The 20,574-nt window shown below is 30.1% G+C and overlaps 1 protein-coding gene across 5 annotated transcripts in view; it reads left to right on the top strand.

Moving 5' to 3' along the window:
- Positions 1-19,469, top strand: part of Mctp (multiple C2 domain and transmembrane region protein) — a 955,910-nt gene extending 936,441 nt beyond the window's left edge. For 4 of the 5 annotated variants that reach the window (XM_081746500.1, XM_081746491.1, XM_081746507.1 and 1 more), the window contains one exon: positions 10,577-19,469. In XM_081746500.1, coding sequence (XP_081602626.1) covers positions 10,577-10,660 — 84 coding nt within the window. In that variant the 3' untranslated portion in view covers positions 10,661-19,469. Of the gene's footprint in view, positions 1-2,177; positions 2,472-10,576 lie in introns of all 5 variants that reach the window. The other variant, XR_014129216.1, reaches the window with a different exon arrangement.
- The last annotated feature ends 1,105 nt before the right edge of the window (positions 19,470-20,574 follow it).

Raw genomic sequence — 20,574 nt, 5'->3', positions numbered from 1 at the left:
TTCGTATGTTTCCAGCTTGCAATAGGTTTTCTCATTCAGATTAAAGCAAAAAGCGCCTGAAATATCCATCAACCCACGATACGTAACTCCTCTACTGGTTGCCTTTCACAAGGATCAATAGGACCAAAATGGCGCCTAAAGTGTGGGATAGAAAAATAAAAATAAATACTTTTTTTTTTAATTGAATGAGAACTAGCAAATCTACACAAAATTTGGAATCGACCAGCGAAAACGGCACGTTTCTAGCATTTGTGGTTTTCAATATCTCATTGTCGAAAGGATTGGCCACAAACATATAAACTTTTCTAACATTTTAATATATAGATAATATATGTACCTGGACTAATATATATATATATAATATATATATATATATATATATATATATATATATATATATATATATATATATATATATATATATATATATATATATATTATACTATTTCCAGTATATAATATACGAAATAATGTAAGACCTTATTCTAATTATCAGTGACGACTGTTAAGAACTTATTTGCTCATATTCATAAGCGAAATTACTCTATTACGTGTTGATGAGTGTATATATATATATAAATATATAAATAATATAGTATGCTGCATACATTCATCACATTTTCATTAGAAATTGTGTAAGAGAACTATCCTACCTAAGGGTAGCGGATCACAACATATTTGCTCCAATTTAATGCAATATAGCATAGTCCCGCATAAAATACTGTTTAAACAAATGTGCTTTGTGCTTTATTTTACGTGAGTGTTGCCTGCTCTCACCCTTTGTGCATATATATATATATATATATATATATATATATATATATATATATATATATATATACTAAGAAGCAGTGATATTACCACTTTAGTTTTTGTAAATGAAAATAGTCACCTTAGTTTAGTTCATGTTTAATGGTGTATTTTTATGTGAATTTTGTATACTTATGTTTTTTTAAGCATGTTAATTTGGTGTTAAGTATTTTAACAATCAATATGTGTTATATAATTTTCGTTTTCGTTCTACGTTATTTCATTTTTACTTTTTTCATAATCGTTTATTTTCTTTAAAAAAATGTTTATACTCATTTCATATAATAATACTTGGGTAATAATAATACATCGTGTCATTGAAAATTTTCTCCCAGTCATATCCCTAGCTATACTAATAGCTGGCTTTATCCGAAATGGGCATCATTACAGTTTCTTCTTTGTCCTTTTATGTACTCGTTTTTTATAGATTTTTCTTTTTTTCTTTTAAAAAACTATTTCCAATTCTTCTGATGTGTTGTCCTTCAATTTTCCAGATCTAATTAAGTAACTTCCTTTTCTTCTTTCCTTTTCTAAATTCAATATTTTTACGTTTATCTTCCTTGTTAAAGGTAAAGTATTGAATTTTAATTGCAATACTATTCTCTTGCTGAATTAGTACTGCAGAGGGTGATTGCAGTATTAGTATTTTTGTCATCAACAACAGGTCACTGATCGCAAATTTAAAAGTTTTCATGGACTACGACCTCCGTTCGTCTCTTCGCCTTGATGTAAAAACTCATCCTTTTTAATATCATTTATCAGTTTCAATTTCTTTCCCTGCCCCCTTTTGCCTTCAACCCATGTCTTTTTATCACATCACTGATGTAACAGTTTCTTCTTAAATAATATGATCATTCGTTTCGGGTCCCCTTATTATCTTCGTTTTCAACACCTCTTCAAGAATCCACTTCTTAGCTTGGTTGAGATTCTGGTATCTTACTGTTTTTTCTCTATACTGTTTAACCTCGCCCACACTGAAGCAATTCCTTTTTCCTTGTTAAGAAGTAATATTAATATTAAAACACATTACACATTTTCATTACGACGTATATTTTGCTTTATTTTAACGTGTCCAATACAACACGAACTTCACTCTCAATAATGTATCGTACATATTTCCTGTAATTCAAATAACTCAACATTGTACCCAAAATTATTATAAGAAAATGAGTCTTAATATCGATCATCTGAAATTCAATACAAATTTATGTTTTGTTACCATTATAATTACATTCTGTATTCTTTCTTTCTTAGCTTACATTTTTATATATTTAGTTAACAGATGTCACATCATTTATGTTCTTACAATTTGTTCGCTTTTTTTATTATGTTTATTAAAATAGACACACATTTATTTGTTTTTGTAGGCAATGTATTATTATCCTCCACGTGATAGTTGTAAAAAATGACACAATTCTTCAAACCTCTCAAGTTGAGTACTGTAAATTGTCACCAAGTCGTATGTCTTTTAAACTGCCATCTGGTGTCATTCGAAAATGAAATAGCTCCAGATTCGGCATGGGAGACATAAGCCAGATGTTTGAAGCAATGAAGAGCTGTTTATTTAAAGAGAGAAGCTCAATGATGGTCTGAATAAAAAGATATCTGTGTGAGAAATACACCTGCCACACACAATGTAAACATAAAATCTCTTACTACAGGTTAGTAAGTGGTTATGCGTGTGTGTTTGTTTGTGTTCTGTGAATAGATTAAAAATATATAAAGATCCTGTTAACTAATACCCCTCGCCAAAATAAATGATCTCTTACGTTCTTCAAAGATAATTAAAAAAAAAAAAAAAAAATATTTTATATATTCTACCGACAAGCCAGTCTAATATTGTAAATACTGCAAAAAAGACTATTTATACCTAGAGATAGAAATATCCCCCACTTAAAAGGAAGGCAATGTTAGGAGGGGACATGACTGTGTAGGAACTCCAAATATGTCTGTCAATAGTTACAGTTTATTTTCAACTGATGTAGAGACGCAAATGTCCCTTTAAAGTTTGTCAATGTTACAGGTTCAAGACAGGGGCGTTATTTAGGGGGCAGGAGGGGGCGATTGCCCCTACCTTCCAAGAGTTTGAGGAATACATATACTTTAATCGATTGTCTAGTAATGTACTAGTACAAAACGTAAAAGTCTTATGTTGGTCTTGCTCTCCTCAAGCGAAGTCTGAAATGATGCCCCTTGTTCGGGATACTTAGGCTAAAAGAAAATTTCAAAACTGTTATGTCGAGAAATTTGCTCTTTTTGTTTTTAAGATCTCTTAGAAGCTTACATGATAAAAAGGAAATTGCCTAATGGGCATGTTTTTAGGCATTTATTGTATAATATTGAACATCAATATTAAAATAATTGTTTCAAGATGTTTATTTGTTTACAAGCGTATAAAATTTTCATCTTATATTGCCTTAAACCCTTAGGCCGAAATCTGCGTTTTATAGTAATGGGCCATCTACCGTTAGGTTATTATTTTTGAGATTGAGGAAAAACCATGTTTTCGACAGATGTCGTTGGCATTGGTGAAAGTTTTTTTTTTTTAAATACACACTGTAGGCATTCCAATATTTCTTCGAAATAATATAAATAATTAGCGATTTTCGAATGTATGTATAGTCTTAATTAGGCCTTTTGAAGGTAACATATGTAGGTTTTAATACTTTGCATTAAGTTAAAATAATAATAATTGACCGAAGAGAATTCACCCTTCTTTGATTTAATTCTATCTGTGGATAAGAATACAAAGCAATATCTGTAACACATAGCTTATTTTAGTGCAAGTATTAAAATCTCTATTCCAAGCTGCAAGTATTGTATTTGAATATTGACAAGTCTTTCAGAAATATTCAGTACTTAGTGACCCATTCCTGCATATTACGAGTATAATGGAATTATTCTCTGATCAGATCTTTCTTTTCATTAAACTAATTATTTTTTTTTTATTTCTTTATATATTACATTCGTACATTTGATGTACTTTATATTGTTTCAATTACTTTTGTGTGTGTTAATATTTTATAATTGATTGTTCTTTGTGTTTATACGTATTATTGTTACCCCTTGTACGTATTATTATTAACCCTGTTTCTTCTGACTTTTCTCAGTAACTAGAAACTTTGTCATATTGACTTAGTGTAAGCTTACAATATTTAATAAATGTATTATTCCTCAAGTCCAGTATTCATATTATATGAGTCAATCAAGACCAAGTAAAGCTATCGTAAATGTAATATAGTAAGTGTTTTAGAAAGGTCAATTAATCTTGAACACTATAATTGAAATACTACAATTTGGTTTCTAGTTCTTCCTATGCTCTTCCTTTCCCTATTTGATGAGGCATTTAGCGAAAGTTCATTAAGATGTGAATTCTTCTAAATCTCCCCCCCCCCCCCGTTTCTAATATTGATAACTAATAATTTTGGAGGTTTTTTTCTCCTCATTCCGTCTTTCAGATCACTTAAAAAGAATGGTTAGGATATTTAAAGTATTAGGAAAGATAAAAAGAAAGTTTTGTGTAGTAATCGTTTTTTACTATTTACTGTTAAGTAGTATGTGTTACTTAATAGAAAATAGTTAAGAAATTGATACACGTCATAAAATGAAGTTCTTTTTATGTTCCCTATCATGTCAAGTAGTACTTAGCCAAAAAATAGTACGAATGTAGATTAGACGTTATAACTGAATTAAATTAAAAGAAAATACGATACACTTTTTGCGTTGAACTTCATTAGAAATTAAGGGAAGAAAGAAGGCTGAATAAAGAAGTGTTTTAGAAAAAAGTGGAACGTACTAATGTTGCCAAGTTGAGAGTATAAATTTGTAGATGAAGAAGGTAAAACTAGCGGGAGAAGTAGGACAATAAGTTCACAAGGAGAAAGGATAATTAGTGAAGAAAGAAAATTATATCAGGGACGTCCAGAACGAAAGGAAAGAGACCTTCCGCACAAAATTGTAGAAGTCGATTTTTTTCTTTTTTATGTAAGAATAAAATTGTAAAAATTATAATTTAAAGAGGGAAATAGTTTTGACCAAGGCCGTGCTCATGAAGGTGCAGATAATATCCATTGAGTTAATTTAGAACTTGTAAGTCTTTTGAGGATGACAGTGGACATTCCAGTATGTTAATTTATGGAAGGTACATCATGAACCACAGGGGTAATGGTCGTCCATGTATACATAATAAGTTCATTTTACTTCTCACTTACTCGTAAAAGAAAGTAAAAATAGGGGATAAGAATGATCAATAACTAAAATGAGAAAGATTAGAAAGAATAAAACTAAAAATCTGAAGTGATGGTGAAAAAAGAAAGAAAAAAAAAAAAGCATTATGGTCTTGGGGTTGTTACAGACGGTTAAGAACAGTAGCTGGTTTTAGATAGGATTCTGATGTAAGCGTCTTCTCTTTCTAGTTCTATAGATCGATAGATCTTATAGAAAGATATAACTTCATCTTTTCACTAATGATTTTTTTTGGCCGTAGAACCTTTATCATCTCGTTAGTTTTCTCTTGATCGACCATACACTCTTATACTCAATCTTTCAGCAGTATTCACGTGATTTTAGGTACCATAATGGCAGCTTTTCAGGTTAGACACTTTTTTCAATTCTTTCTCTTCTTATTTAACGAAGGTTCACACTAAAGATTTTTAATGAATTTTGTTTTATTTAAGTTTTGCTATAATGTTCCTTTCGTTTTCCGGTAAGAAATTGAGCAGTTTCTCTTCCATATTCGTTTTGGAATTCCTTATATCCAGCCATATGTTCACCACTGTATAACATTATTTTACCAGAAAACAATGAAAACATTAAGAGAACACAAGAGAAAGAAACATATTTGGCAGCCTTCCTTTCCTTCGTACTTACCCTTTGCTATTTTAAATAGCGTTTAGTGAAACGTTTATAATACTTAATTAGTCGGTTCTCTTCTACTATCAGATTTAGAGGTTTTACATACAGCTTTCCATTTGGGACGATCTTTGGCAAGGATTTTTGCTTTATTTATCCCAAATCCTCTTTCCTTCAGAATTTTTCCTATCATTTCTTCCCATGTTTGCCGGGTCTTTCTTTCGGTCCCCTTCCATCTGGTCTAGCCTGCCATACCTTTCTCGGTATCCTTTCTCCTCCCGAACCCCAGTAAACATGTCCGAACCATCGTAGTTGTATCGTTTCTATTTGGTGTTTTAAAGGCTCTATTTTCAGTCCCGTTCTGATAGTTTCTCACCCTGTCTCTTTCTGTTTTTTCTCTATTTTTCTTAAATATTTCATTTCACTTGCCTGTAACTTACTGTGATGTTTGGTTGTCAGCGGCCATGACTCACATCCCTATGTTAATGTTGGTATGTACATTGTTTTATATACAGTTAACTTTGTTGACTTCGATATCTGTTTTTTTACTTATAAAGTTTCTGTTTACGGCATGGTATAGTCTTCCTGTTCCTGCAATTCTGTTGTTTATTTCTTCGTCTATTTTCCCATCATTTCTAATTAGAGCTCCTAAATATTTAAAATGTGTTACTTGTTGTAAGTCTTCACCTGCCAACTTTATTGTATGGTTTTGCGTTTCTCTATTTCTTTACAAAAGAGACATTGACCAAAGCTTAAAACCCACTTTATTTTAAATTATAATTTTTAACTGTTTCGGATATCTAGCATATCCTTCTTCAGACACTATCGAAAATAAATGAAAATACAGACATATATATAAATATTGTTATGACAAAGTTTAAATTATTTAACCTTGAAGCAGAAAGAGTTAGAGAAGGAAGAAGAACGCAGGAAGAGGAAGAGAGGGAGAAAGAAGAATGAAGAGGATGAGAGTGGAAAATGGCATGGCATAGAAAGTATGGGAGAAGAAACGGAGAAACTGAAGAATTTATTAAAGAAAGAAGGGGTCAGAACTTATAGAAAGAGTGGGGAAACTTTATTAAGATCAATAAAGAAGAAGAATAGAAAAGGAACTAAAAAGATTAATGAAGAGGAAGAAGGAGTCATCTACAGGCTATGGTGTGAGGACTGCGATATGTCATATATAGGAGAGACAGGAAAGAGAATGAAAGAAAGGATAAAACAACATGAAGATGATGTTAGGAGGAAGAAAGATACCAATGCCATATACAAACATGTTAAGGAGACGAATCACGGAATTAATTGGGATAAGACGGAAGTATTGGAGATGGAGAAAAGAATGATAATAAGGAAGTGGAAAGAAGCAGATTGGATAAAGAAGGTAGGAAGAGATAAACTGATGAACTGGACAGGGGGCTTACCTATTAATGAATTATGGCAAGGAAGTTTGAATAGCATAGAGAAAAAGAAAAATAATAAAAAAAAAGGCCCTTATAAGAACCAAAAATGAAGGAATTAGCTGAAGACCTCAGTAAATAGAAAAAAAAGAAAAAAAATATAAATAAAAATAAAAATAAAGAAGTACAACAATGACTATATATATCTCTGTTAAAAGAATTTAAAAAATTTTCATAACAATGACTATATATATGACGGTTAAATAATTTAAACTTTGTCATAACAATATTTATATATATGTCTGTATTTTCATTTATTTTCGATAGTGTCTGAAGAAGGATATGCTAGATATCCGAAACAGTTACAAATTATAATTTAAAATAAAGTGGGTTTTAAGCTTTGGTCAATGTCTCTTGTTAAAATAATCAATCCAAAACCATGAATAGTCTCTATTTCTTACCATAGTTTTTGTTTTGTTTGCACTGATTTTCATACTCCTTTTTCAAGTTCGTTCTTCCATATATTTACGTTGTGTTGTAAATCCTTTTCCGTTTTAGGTACTAGGACCAAATCGTCTGCAAATGCCAATTCTGATATCTGTATCTGTTTCATGCGCCAATTTCCTACAGTAAGGGATTTTGTTTTTTCCTTTGTTGCTTTCATAATATCATCCATTAGAATTATAAACAGCAGAGGGCTTAGTATACAGCCTTATCTTACTCCTGTTCTTGTATAGAATCCATCGCTTCTGGTGCTGCATGTTCGTACATAATTTTTGCAGTTCATGTAGAAACTTTATATTGCATATATTAAGTTTCCTTTAACCTTTCTTTTCCGAAGAACTTTGCATATTGCATTCCAAGGTACTCTGTCGAAAGCTTTTTCCAGATCGATGAAACACAAATGTACCGTTTTATTGTATTCAATAGCCTTCTCCGATATTAGCCTCAAAGTAAATATTGCATCTTGGGTGCTGCGATTTGACCTGAAGCCACACTAGTTTTCTTCTAGTTGATGTTCGACTTCTTGTCTCAGTCTGTTTTCCAAGATTCTTGCATATATTTTTTCCTGGTACACTCAGTAGTGATATACCTTTGTGGTTATTACATAGTCTGTTGTCTCCTTTCTTGTAAATAGGAATAATAATAGCAATTCTCCAATCCCTGGGAGTCTTTTTGTATTTCCAAGCTAGTCGGATTGTATGTAATAGTAGTTGATTTCCTGCTTCTTTCCTGGCGTTACCGTGTCATGTCCTGCTGCTTTTCCAATTTTTAACTTCTTTATGGCTTGTTGTAGTTCTTGTTCCGTAATCATATCTTCATCGTTTTGTGGTTCCAAATTTGAATTCTGTGTTTCTGGGTCTTCCTCGCTTCGTGGGTCTAAGTTATTTCCTTCTAATAATTCGGTGAGATATTCCTTCCATCTGTTCATAATATCTAGTTCTTTTGTTAGTAGTTTTCCGTCTTTATCTTTGATAAATTTTATTGGGCATTCTTTGTTCTTTCTCAGGCTCTTCAATGTTTTGTAAAACAATTGTGTTTTCTTTGCTGCTGGTTTCCATGATGTTGCCAAATTCTTCCGATGATTTTTAATTTGCTGCCTGTACTTTTTCTTTCGTTTGTTGTCTTTGGAGTTTGTATTGTTAATAATCTTCATCTTTTTTCGTCGTCAGATATTTTTGCCATCCTCTTTCTTCTTTAGTACTTGTTCTTTGACTTCTGCGTTCCACCATGGAGTTCTTTTTTTCTGTATTCCTGTTTTGTGTTTACCAGATACCTCTTCTGCTGAGTTCAATATCACTTGTTTGAAATTTTTCCAGCTTTCTTCTAAACTGTTTTCCTCCTTTCCTCTTTTATTGCTTCTACTTCTTTCTGGATCATCTTTTTCAATTTTTCTTGATGGTCTCTCTCTTTCAACTTATATCTTTTGTAGGTTTGCATTATAGTCTTTTTCTTTGTTCTCTTTTCATTTTTTGTGGTTTCCGTTACCATTTCCATTGTAAGCAGATAATGGTCGCTGCCAATTTCGGGACCTTTTCTTACTCGGGCGTCTCTAACATATTTCGTTTTATCTTCATTTACAGTTATATAATCGATTATTGATTTTTCGTTTCTGGAAGGTTCGACTCTTGTGTCTATATATATATATATATATGCATTTTCTTGTGCGCAAATTTTGTGTTCGTGATGACTAGGTTGTTTGCCATGCATATATTTAACAGCCTTTCTTCATTATCAGAATAGATTTCTTCCCCGTGTTTACCAATAACGTTTCCAATTTCTTCTATGTTATTTCCCACTCTAGCATTTAGGTCTCCCAGAAGGATAGTGCTTCCCGTTGTGTTGTTGTCTATCGTGTTCTTCAATTCTTCCTAGAATTTCTATTTCTTTTCCATCATTTCGTCCTCATTAGGTCCGTTCGCTATTACCATATTTATTCTACTATTCGCTTCTGTTACGCTAACAACCATAATTCCTTCGTTTATGATTTCCAGTCTACAAGATCCTTTACATTTTCTTTGTTTATGACACAATCAACTCCTGCTCTAGCTCTCTCATTCATTGGTACTCCACCGTAAAGCACAGTACTCCACCGTATTGGTTCTCCATCTTTCAGTATTTCGCAGCCCATCCCTTTCTTTTTAGTTTCCTTTATAGCTTACTTTACTTTTGTCTTTTTAATTTTCCTACGAGCTCTACTTCTTTTCCGTTCAAGCCTCTTATGTTCCAAGTTCCATATGTTGTAGTCCGTTTTTCCCCACCAGTTCGCCATCAGTTCTTTCCGTTCGGCTCGCTCTATGTCTGCTTTCAACGTACTAATATTTTCCGGTGCAGGGTTGTTGGCCCTATGCCCAACCCCCAACCTGGAGGACCAGGTAATTTTCTGTCAGGGTTTTCTTCCCTTAGCCTTTGTAGATGCATCTACTCTTCTGCAAGGCAACAGCAGATGATTTTGGTCCGCCCCGAGAAATTCCCGGTACCCATCATATCTGATGGGCATTCCCCGATCCGCCACCTGGGGAGGCGCCTGGTGGGAGTTCAGCTTTTCCCCAGGGAAACGCTTATAATGTGGATTTTTAATGTTGTGCAGCGGCGCAAATCTGTCTTCAATTGGTGCATTTTTTTTTTTCTAAGTGATGTTCAAAATATTTATGAAGTTGAAAAACAATGCTGTGGAGGATCAGGGGAGCAGAGTTATCTTCAGCATTGGGAGGCGGGCAGATTTGAGGCTTATTCTGAGAGGCATCAATGTCATCTCACTTTCCTTTGTGGCAATCGGACACAAATCATCACATTCCCCCAAAAAACACACTTCAAATCGGATTATGGTGGGACATGTCCCCCTTACTCCCCGGGATTTGCGCCAGTAGTGTTGTGTGATAAAATCTCAGTCAGTATGATTATGTTTCCAATATTATATTGTATGTAATTTTCCATTCTGTGTAAAAAGCTAGTACAAAAACAATATTGTTTTACCATTCGTTATTAATTTGGTTCCTTTTTTTTTTCCGCCGCAGCTAATGTGCAGAGAATTGAAACCACATCCAGGCACAGATGCGGAGAGAAGACGAGATCAAAGAAAAAAACATAAACAGTCCTAGTACAGAAAAGTTGTAAGACGTAATTGTGTTCAACATCATCATCTCCCCAAAGTGTTCTATTGTGAGTTTGTACTATGAGATGATCAGATAAATAACATAACGAAGCTTTTTAGTTTAGAAAGAGTAAGATGAAAAGAAGAATTACTAAATCCAGGCTTCCATTTTTAGATGGACGTCGCTCTCTAGTCAAGTCCTGCCATGAAGTCAAAATGGGAATCGAAAAGATGTGGTGCAGAGTATTATCATTAAATTTAATAATGAGAGAGAAAAACGAAAAATTAAACCTGAAAAAAAAAGGAAGTGTTAGAATGTGCACAAAGGTGACAGTTGTACGGAAAGTCTGAGTTATTTTATTTATTGTTGTGGCTGTATGAATGAACGTGTGTGATTGTGTCTACATATGTAATATACTCATTAAAGTAATGATGAAACCTTTTTTTTTTTTCTCGATATTATAATTCTAAAGTGATGATGATACATGTGTGTGTACATATATAAAAGAAAGATGGTTGCATGTTGCATATTGAAAACAGATTTTTAATACTTCATTCTCATTTTTCTGACCACAAGAAAATATATTCCAATATCCATGTTGATGTTTTTTTTCTTTTTCTTCTAATCATAAAAGTGCCATCATCACAGATGTAGTACGTATATACATAAATAGTGTGGAAATAATCGTAATTTTATCAATTTTTCAGTTTTTTCGTGTTTTACCAGAAAAAAAAAACTTTTTTACATCCATTAACCAAGAACGTTTTTCCTGTTCGCTTGTTTCAGGAGTGAAGATTGCCTTCAACGACACAACATTCCTAATCACAATATACAGAATAATCATAGTAATAAAAATAAAATTTTTTGCAAGAAAAATGTGTGTATATAGTATATATATATATATATATATCTGTCTATGTAAATGACCTACAGTACTCGTGTCGTCAAATTGTACAAAAATTGATTAACCTTTGTGTGTTCACAGGAAAAGGCACTGAAAAAACGCTTATTATTCGTTAGTATTTTTTTTTAAAATAATAATCATCTGGAATTTTCCATTTTTTTAAAAATTGAAAGCGTTATTATTCTGTACCAGAACAAAAGTAACGGTCAATTTTTTTTTTTTAAATTCTTCTAATTGCAGTCAATTCCAATACATTATAAACAGTTTGTAATAATTATTAGATCCAACGATTTTACAAGCTCGCAATGTTTCATGAATTGAAATTATTAACTTGAACTTACTTGCTGAAAGATTTGCGGTGCTGCAATGCCACGTGTATTAAATAAAAGAAGAAAAGTTAATTTTGAAAAACGTTGTAAACTTTAACAATATTTAAATACTATGTAAAAGGAAATACTTGAATATTAACTATAACTAATTAAATGTTAGTATATAACAGTATTTTCCCCCTATATCTGCTATTAATTCTCAATTTAAAAAGTTACATATTTTCAAACATGCATTATCGTAAAATATTATGTAAATTTCAGCCTACAAAAGAATTCTTGACTGAGAAAACAGAAAGCTATAGACCAGTATTAAAGTTTCTGCACAAACTCTCGTGATTATGTTGAATATATTATTATAGCATTCGTTGAACAACCCAGTTATATGTCAAAATGAAAATAAAAAAAGAAAAGATTTGTGCACATTAGACATAACAATTTGTGAATGACAATAATATTTATATTTTGAAAACAATCGATTTGAAACGGTTAGAAGATTAGGACATGTATGTATGATATAAATTTTTGATGAAACTATGAATTAGTTTCGTAAGAGTGATCTTAATATGTTTTTCACTGTGTATCTGGGTTTGTTTTAGTTGGAAAATTTTGCATTCTTTCAGTTATTTGTTGTTGAGAAAAACATTTAAAATTTGTGAAAATTTTCGTATTTGAAGCTACAACAAGATTATTTCTTTTTTAAGTCAGTGCCTATACGTAATTATGACAGCAGGAAATTGTGAAAGAGACTTGTATGTAATAGTGAGATGTGTTACTGAGATTTAGAAAATCCAGTTCTTAAATAATTATTGATTTTAATGTATGAAATTAATTTTAGTCATTGATAGCCCATAAAGTGTGGTAACAAAATTATAAATTGACAAGTTCATTTTCAAAAATGAACGAGAAATTGATGTAAATGTTAATTTCATAAAAATATAAGTGTAAGAGTAAGTAATTCCAAAAACAAATACGCGTAAATACATACATATACATAAATATATAAGGTACCTTTCGTATGTCCAATGTAATTTATACTGCAAGAAATATGTACTAAATTATACTATAAGGAATTTTATCGAATTTTAATTTATCGAACCATAGATATCCTATCATAAAATTTCCTCTAAGAATGAAGCAAGATCATATTTTGTTTTTGGGGTAAGAATTGCTTAAAATTCTTCAAATTTGCTACTATTGTAAGGCGAATAATTTGTTTCAGTTATTATTATGAGCAGATAATATTGAGACTAAGCGACAAAATACTTAACAAAATGGGATAAATAAATTACACTTATGAAAACCAAAGAACTACTTGAAGAAAAAAAAAATGCAATATATAATGAATTATTTACCAAAAAATAATGAAAACGTAATAGTCACACCACTAGATGAGTACTCAATGGGCTCTTTTTCAAAGTTTCAGTGCTGTGACTGTTTTGACTATTTCCTGTTAGTAATTTTCTTCTGCAAGTCTATTTCCGCTTCGGAATTCCTCTGTTCTAACTATATATATATATATATATATATATATATATATATATATATATATACTAAGATATATATATAACTTATTTTGTTTATTATTCTTTTTCTCGTAGAGTTTTGTTCCTCATTTAAAAAAAATGTTCATGATCTGTAATGTAGCATACAAAAATAATGATGTATTTTTAAAACGTAAACATTTATACAGACTTGGGAGCAAACTAATATTAATAGTATAGCATACATACAGAAAAAAATTACTTTCCATACTTAACATTTTATTCAGCAAAAAGATATACAATCTGATTAAATCTTATTATGTAAATTTTGTATGTGTTTTGGATATCAGTAGTTTACCTTGTATATAGAATTAATTATAAATAAATTAGTACTTACGTGTGCAGTGAAAAGTATTATTCTCAATAGTTTCTTATAGCACACAGTTATTCAGGTATTGTAAAATAATAAATATAAAAGTTTGGAAACTACTGAGACATTCAAGGATAAATGAAATACTGTGTAATCTTCTATATAAATCGCTTAAAAGAATAATAATTAGTGATGGTAAAAAAGAAGCACAAGGATATTTAACGAAAAAAAATAATAAAAGCTTTTTCCTGTGACGCACATTGAATTTGTGTTACCTTGTGATCTCAAATAATCTTACAATTTAGAATTTACCGTGTAAGGAATGTCTTGCCCTCATTTGTTTTATTTATTTCATACTCAGGGTTGTATTTTATATGTATATGTACGTGTGTATGACGTCTCTCTAAAAAAAAATAGGTATCTTTGTGCATGATTCACATTCGTTTTTTTCCATATTGTAGTTCGAAAGAACAATATACGATATAAATTACATTCGGTGAAACTTGTCCGTTTTAGCAAAAGTTAAGAGGTTCGAGAATTTATGTTGATTGATTGTGTCTTTACATGCAGCTTTTACTGTTATCAGGATTACCAAACGCTCTCTCTTAGCCGAACATATTCTTTGAAACAGTAAAACAAGGTCCGGACGGATTTTCTCCCTCTGTGAAATTCCTATGATTCGAGAAAAACTGAGACTTGAAATAAATAGTTCCATATTGATCCTTGCAAATATTTGTATCTATCGACCTCAAAGGAAGTGTGAATAGTCAAACGCAGTTTGGAAGGCACTCGTCTGATAATACGGTGCGGGAAAGAAACATTTAAAATTTGCTCAGCAATAACATCAATGGATGTGTATAACGGAAATTGGCGAAGAAGATAAAAGGGTTTTTATCTGAAATGATATTTCTGTGATTTTTTTTTTCAAATGAAATTTGGCTAAGAACAAAACAACTACAACGTGCTTGGGATACAACTATCAAATCTTTACAAACTGTTTTCCCTGGTTTTCTTTATTAGTGATGAAATTAAAGCATATAATTTTGACAAATTTTATTGGAATTTTCACATAATAAAAAGAAACTAACGTTTTAATTAGTTTTATTTCATTTTGTATGTGAACTCTATGAATTACACGTTCTACCAAAAAAAAAAAAGTCAGGAAATTTTAAAGAAATATATTCTAATAAAGTACTGTGTACTATATAGAAGTAATTTGATTACAATTCGTCATTTAACTATTGCAGTAAATACATATTAAATTAAGGACCAACAAATTTTCTCAAAAACGTATATTTTTTTTAGATTTGCTAACCAATTTTGTTTACCAGCAAGGCAATTTTTTTATAGCTTTTAAACACATACACACATTATAATAATTAAAACATATATATGTTTTAATTATTATAATTTCAGAAATACTTCAATTAGCATACTGTGGAGTACATCAGATTTTGACAAAGATTCCTAGGAATTAAGAATAATGATATTACTGAAAATAATCCAGCAAAAGTTGCATGTTTCGCACAGAACGAAATGACAATATTTAAAATGTAATTATCTCCTAATTTACTCAAGACCTACCACCATATTGGTGTACTTGGTAATACTAACAGAACTGTAATAAATTCGTGATCTGTACAATTCACTAAAATTTCTTCCTGACGACATACATTTTTTAGTAGCTGTTTCCGAAACAATAATAATAAGAACAATAATAGCAAAAAGTCTTCAAATATTCAATTTTTGATTATGATAGTAGAATCTAAATTTTACTTGTGAACCATGAAACCAAGATATCTAACGTTAACTTAAAAAATAATGAATGCTATTTGTTTCATATATTTTCTGTTTATCTATACTTACCAAGGATCTCTTCATACCCCAAACATCCTACTTTCTTTCCGTTGGGGTTTTAGTATGAGAGTACGGGTGAATGAGTAAGAAACGTCTTTTTTGTATTATTATTATTACTATAATTTTTATTTTATAATTGTGTATTATACCTCTTGATGTCTTACTATTACAAAATTTGCACATTGTAAATTTATGCACCGATTTTTTTTAAAGCGTTACGTACAGGATTGAAAGTGGAAGAGAACTTTTTTTTAACAGTACAAAGTTGTGGTACACCCAACAGAAAGTCATGTTGGCTTCTGTTTAAGTTTGCTTACAAGGCTTAAAGTCTAATTTTGGGTAGGTAATTAAAAGATAATTAATTAAAAAAAGAATAATAGATAATAACTAAATTAATTAATAAATGAAGGCAGTTCACGTAATGGGAATTTCTAGTTACGTAAGCTACAAACGTATCAGAAAAACCTTCTAGTTTTTTCCTAAAAGATATACATTTCTTCAGTTACCATATTGTGTAAAGTTTTAAAGTATCGAAATAATGTCCTTTAGATAAAATAGCTTTCTACAGGTAATAAAACTCTCTGTATTGAAAAACAAGTTAATCGTGATTTTCTTAAGCGCGTAAACTAGAAATGCATCTATAAAGTTCACTTAGTGGTTTATATGAGATTTTTGAGTTGGAATGAAGAACATGGAATGTATCACTAATATCCCTCACAGTCTTTACAATATCGCTTGCGATATCAGCCTATGATTTTTTAAAAATTTTATTTCAAAAACTGCATTATAAGAGCATCTATTAATTAAACTGCATTATACTAAAGAGATCTGTATAGTTTTAGATCTTCGTTAAAAACGAAATAAACACTTTTTGAAAAGTACCAATAAAATAGAAGGTAAACAATCAGCTCATGTTTTTAAGTAATATTTCGAACTTAACATTGCTTGTGATGAAAATTTCATCTTACTTATCGTTAAATAATTCTATCAGAAGCTTTAAATATGGTTATTTGTTATGGCTGGGAGGAGGATGCTATTTCAATTAATATAATTGTATGGTATCGAACTTTGAATTAAATTTAATAAACATGTGTTTAACTTCTTTTCCTAACATTCTTCAATACTTAATTATAAATTTATGCACCAATTACATTCTACAACACACATATTCCAAAACATAGATATGAATAAAACGTGAAAAATATTCAGTGAATATATATATATATATATAATATTATTGTTAACCAAATTTTATCAGTGTAGTTATGAGAAGCATTTAATAGTAATGAGGATCTTACTTTACCTACCTTTGACTCTAAGCCTTGGATTTCTTCTGTTTCCCCTCTATATACAAGTACATATCATATGACTGTGTTGGGCAGTATGAATCCTAAAGGTAAGGTCTGCTGCAAAATGGCCAAGTTGCTTTCAAATTGTTCGTGTGAAGATTGTTTTGCATTGTTAATATAGTCGAAATGTTATAATTGTAAGGAGTTCTATGTAAAAGAAAAAGATATACGAAGAGCATCGGTTGTTTTGTAAATACGTATATATAAAAATACAAATTAATATGTATAAAATTTATTTTGTTGCAAGGATGTTTGCAGGCAATACATTAATGTCTTTTTAGTGTTATTCAAGTAAGATGAGCTGAAAAAAATATTGAATATTGTCTTATATATAGTTTACAAATATATATTTTTGCTTCAGATTTTTTTAAACTAAAGTTTTCTTTTAAACAAAGGAAAAAATATATTTCCCCCAAAATTTATTCTTATATGAATAGTTTCTAAATAGTAAATTAATAAGTAACTGGTTGAAAACAATCTTTTTTATATATATATTTTACAATTTCCAAGAAATAAGATAACTTCAGCATTAAGTTGGATTCTTTCTAATAGTAAATACTGAAAACATATTTACATTAGACTTCAATTTTTTTTAAAAAGATTTGTTATAAAGGTTTATTTGAATTAAAATAGATATATATTGCCCTTTTACTAGTATTTAGTAAAGAATGTAAATTATCTTTTACGTCATGTATTTCGCACATTGTCTTCGCCTTTCTTTCTTTCTTTCTTTCTTTCCAGTCACTGCGTTAAAAGAATAGAAAAGGAAAAGCGACACTTTTTAAGAACTGATGAAAACAACTGATACGTATACGATTTCTTAAATTTGAAAGTGTTTATGCACTAACAAAGCAGATTATTTATTTAATAGGTTAATTGTTTTATCCAATACTTAATTAAAATAACAAGAGAATTTCCTATGTTTAAAGAGTGCTTTTTATGTTGTGTGAAACTTGTTAAAAAAATTATTTCTTGATTTGTTGGTTTTGAATGTTGGGTAGTATTGATGCATGCTGCATCAGTATAGTATAGAAGTCTTGAGAAGCACAAATAAAAGAATTGTATGAAATTGTCAATAATATTACACAATAATGAGCTTAGGGCATGTTATGATATACTGGCATTTAATGTATTGTCTGTAGTTTAACGACAGTGAAACATTATTATTAACGTGTGAATGCTTTTGATATAAAATCTACTATATTTAGAGAGTTTAAAGAATATGCGTGGAAGAGCCCTGCATTAGAGGTAGAGCCAGGAGGGGGATCTTTTATTTCTATTACAGAAAACATGAAAGTTACTGTTTTCGGCGTGCTTTTGGGTAAATATAGTTTATTCATGTAATTAAAATGTCTAGTGGAGGTATTTTCTGCATATTACGAAATGCATGAAATAAGTTTTCAAAATGATAAACAGAGTTTGCACATAGTGTTACCAAATAAAAAAACAATACATTTTATGTTAACGTATTTCATCCTACTTAAAAATAATGCTGTGATTTGTTAACATAACTATCCCTTTTTGTTTTATTTTTATCTTAAGAAAAATGAGAGATTTTGGAATAAGTTTTTAAAGAAAATTATTTATTGATACTTTGCAAATATATTTTAATTCACATTCAAATTATAATTTTCTCGAAAAGTGAATTCATCTTAAGAAGAAATACTATTTAAGAAATACTATACTTTAAATATAGTTGTTATTTTACTATACAGTAAGACGCATTTGAAACAACTTTCTAATTGTAGAAGTGCTTTATGTACGCCTTTAATGTAATGCATTATGACTAAGTTACTAGTGTTTTAAGAATTACACACTCTATATATATATATATATATATATATATATAGTATTTACTACTCGTAAAATTCAAGCAGAATTTTAGTTTGATTCTTGTTTTCAGTCTTACAATTGATCTGCAAGATACAACTGCAAATGGCATTTGAAAACTGAACATGAATTTCATACATGTACTAAGTTTTATTCCTGTAATAATTTTCATTATTTTCTGTGTGTCTTGAGCAAAAGAGAGAGATTTTGCGTGAGAAAAACTATTAGCAAAGTAATATTAATTTATTATGATATTAATATGTTAAATTGTTAATTTGTTTAAAAATGTTAAATCTGAACATATTACTTTATAAATCACAATATTGTAATTTACATGCGCATATTACAATTTACATATTACAACATTTCGTTCAGACAGTTTTAGGTGTGATTAACAAAAAATGCAGGGTTCTACGTATAAAATTTGGCTGTGAACTTAGAGATCGTGAGTGTTAAATTGCTTTATAAAGCTATGCAGATGTTGTTGGTACGTAGATAGATTCGCTGATAAAATAGAAAGATTATATATATATATAAACACATATATAAAAGCAAAAATACTATGTGTCTACGTACGTATGCATGTGTGTGTGTGGTACACCTCACTGTAAGTATCTCTTGTTGTTTCCATTTCTGAGCAGTACTTTCTTTCCATTGTTCTTGACATGTAATAATATTGAAAAAAAAAAAGATTACTAAAATAAGAAATTTAAAAATTCGAACACCAAGGTATAAAATCATAAAGATATATTGTTACTGTTTCTTTTTTTTTTGCGTCTCGTTTATCTTGTATATCAAGTACCACAATATACTGTAATACTTGTTCCTCATATGTTCTAGTCCTGCAGAATACATGAGGTTATTTTGCGGAAGAAAGAAAGAAAAAGTCTTAAATGTGATATTTCAAAGAAGAAGAAAGATGTTGAGTTGTGACTACTTTACAAGTTCTACCCTCATTCTCTTATTTAGTTGTAAGTAAAATAAAAAGAAAAAACAAAATGGTTGAATAAAGTTTATCTTTTGTATATATATAGCAAATATGTGGTTTTATTTCACGTGTTGATAAATGGAACAACTTGTGTCCACTTGAGAACCGACATGAAACCGGTGAAAATATATATTTCTTTTTTTTTTTCTGCATGTAATCTCATACAAACTTGAATAGTTACACTTGCAGAAATTTTAAGGCGTGTGAAGAAAGCTTTGTTTGAGGTTCCTACAACGATCTTCCATCTTAAAATCATGTGAGAGTTATGTCGTGTCATTTTAGTTTTCATATATGGTCTCTTAATAAATTTAAATATTTGGAGTTTAACGGCCCTTTTTTTATAGCGCCGGAACTACATGAGTAGTGTTGTAAATAGAAAAAAAACCGTTCGTTTTTTTTCAGAAATGTACGTTTTTTTTAGAAAAAAAACATTGCCTCTCGTTTTTTTTCTAAATTTCGTTTTTTTTCAAATAGTCATTTGTAATGTATCTTACGTCATTTAAGTCTGAAGTATTTTTATGTAGGTGTAATTACCATAAAATGCAACATAAATTAAACACTAGATACTGATACGGTACAAATATTTTACAATTTATATGAGTAGCGTACCTACTAATAATCCGTGTTTCTGTACTGTTTCACCAATATCAACGAAGAAATAAAAGTATAAATGAACATTTGTTTTTTTTTTTTTCGTGAAAGTAGGCCTTTAATAAGTACGAAAATAATATCACGAACAGTATAAAATGCAAATAACTTGTCTAAAGGTAAAAACTAATACTAATTTGCCTACTAATATTTTCTGAATATCA

The sequence above is a fragment of the Thermobia domestica genome, chromosome 2, assembly GCF_964235325.1.
Source record: "Thermobia domestica chromosome 2, izTheDome1.hap1.1, whole genome shotgun sequence".
Classification (NCBI taxonomy): domain Eukaryota; kingdom Metazoa; phylum Arthropoda; class Insecta; order Zygentoma; family Lepismatidae; genus Thermobia; species Thermobia domestica.
Note: the sequence above shows the minus strand (reverse complement) of the source record. Positions and strands in the feature narration are given on the sequence as shown.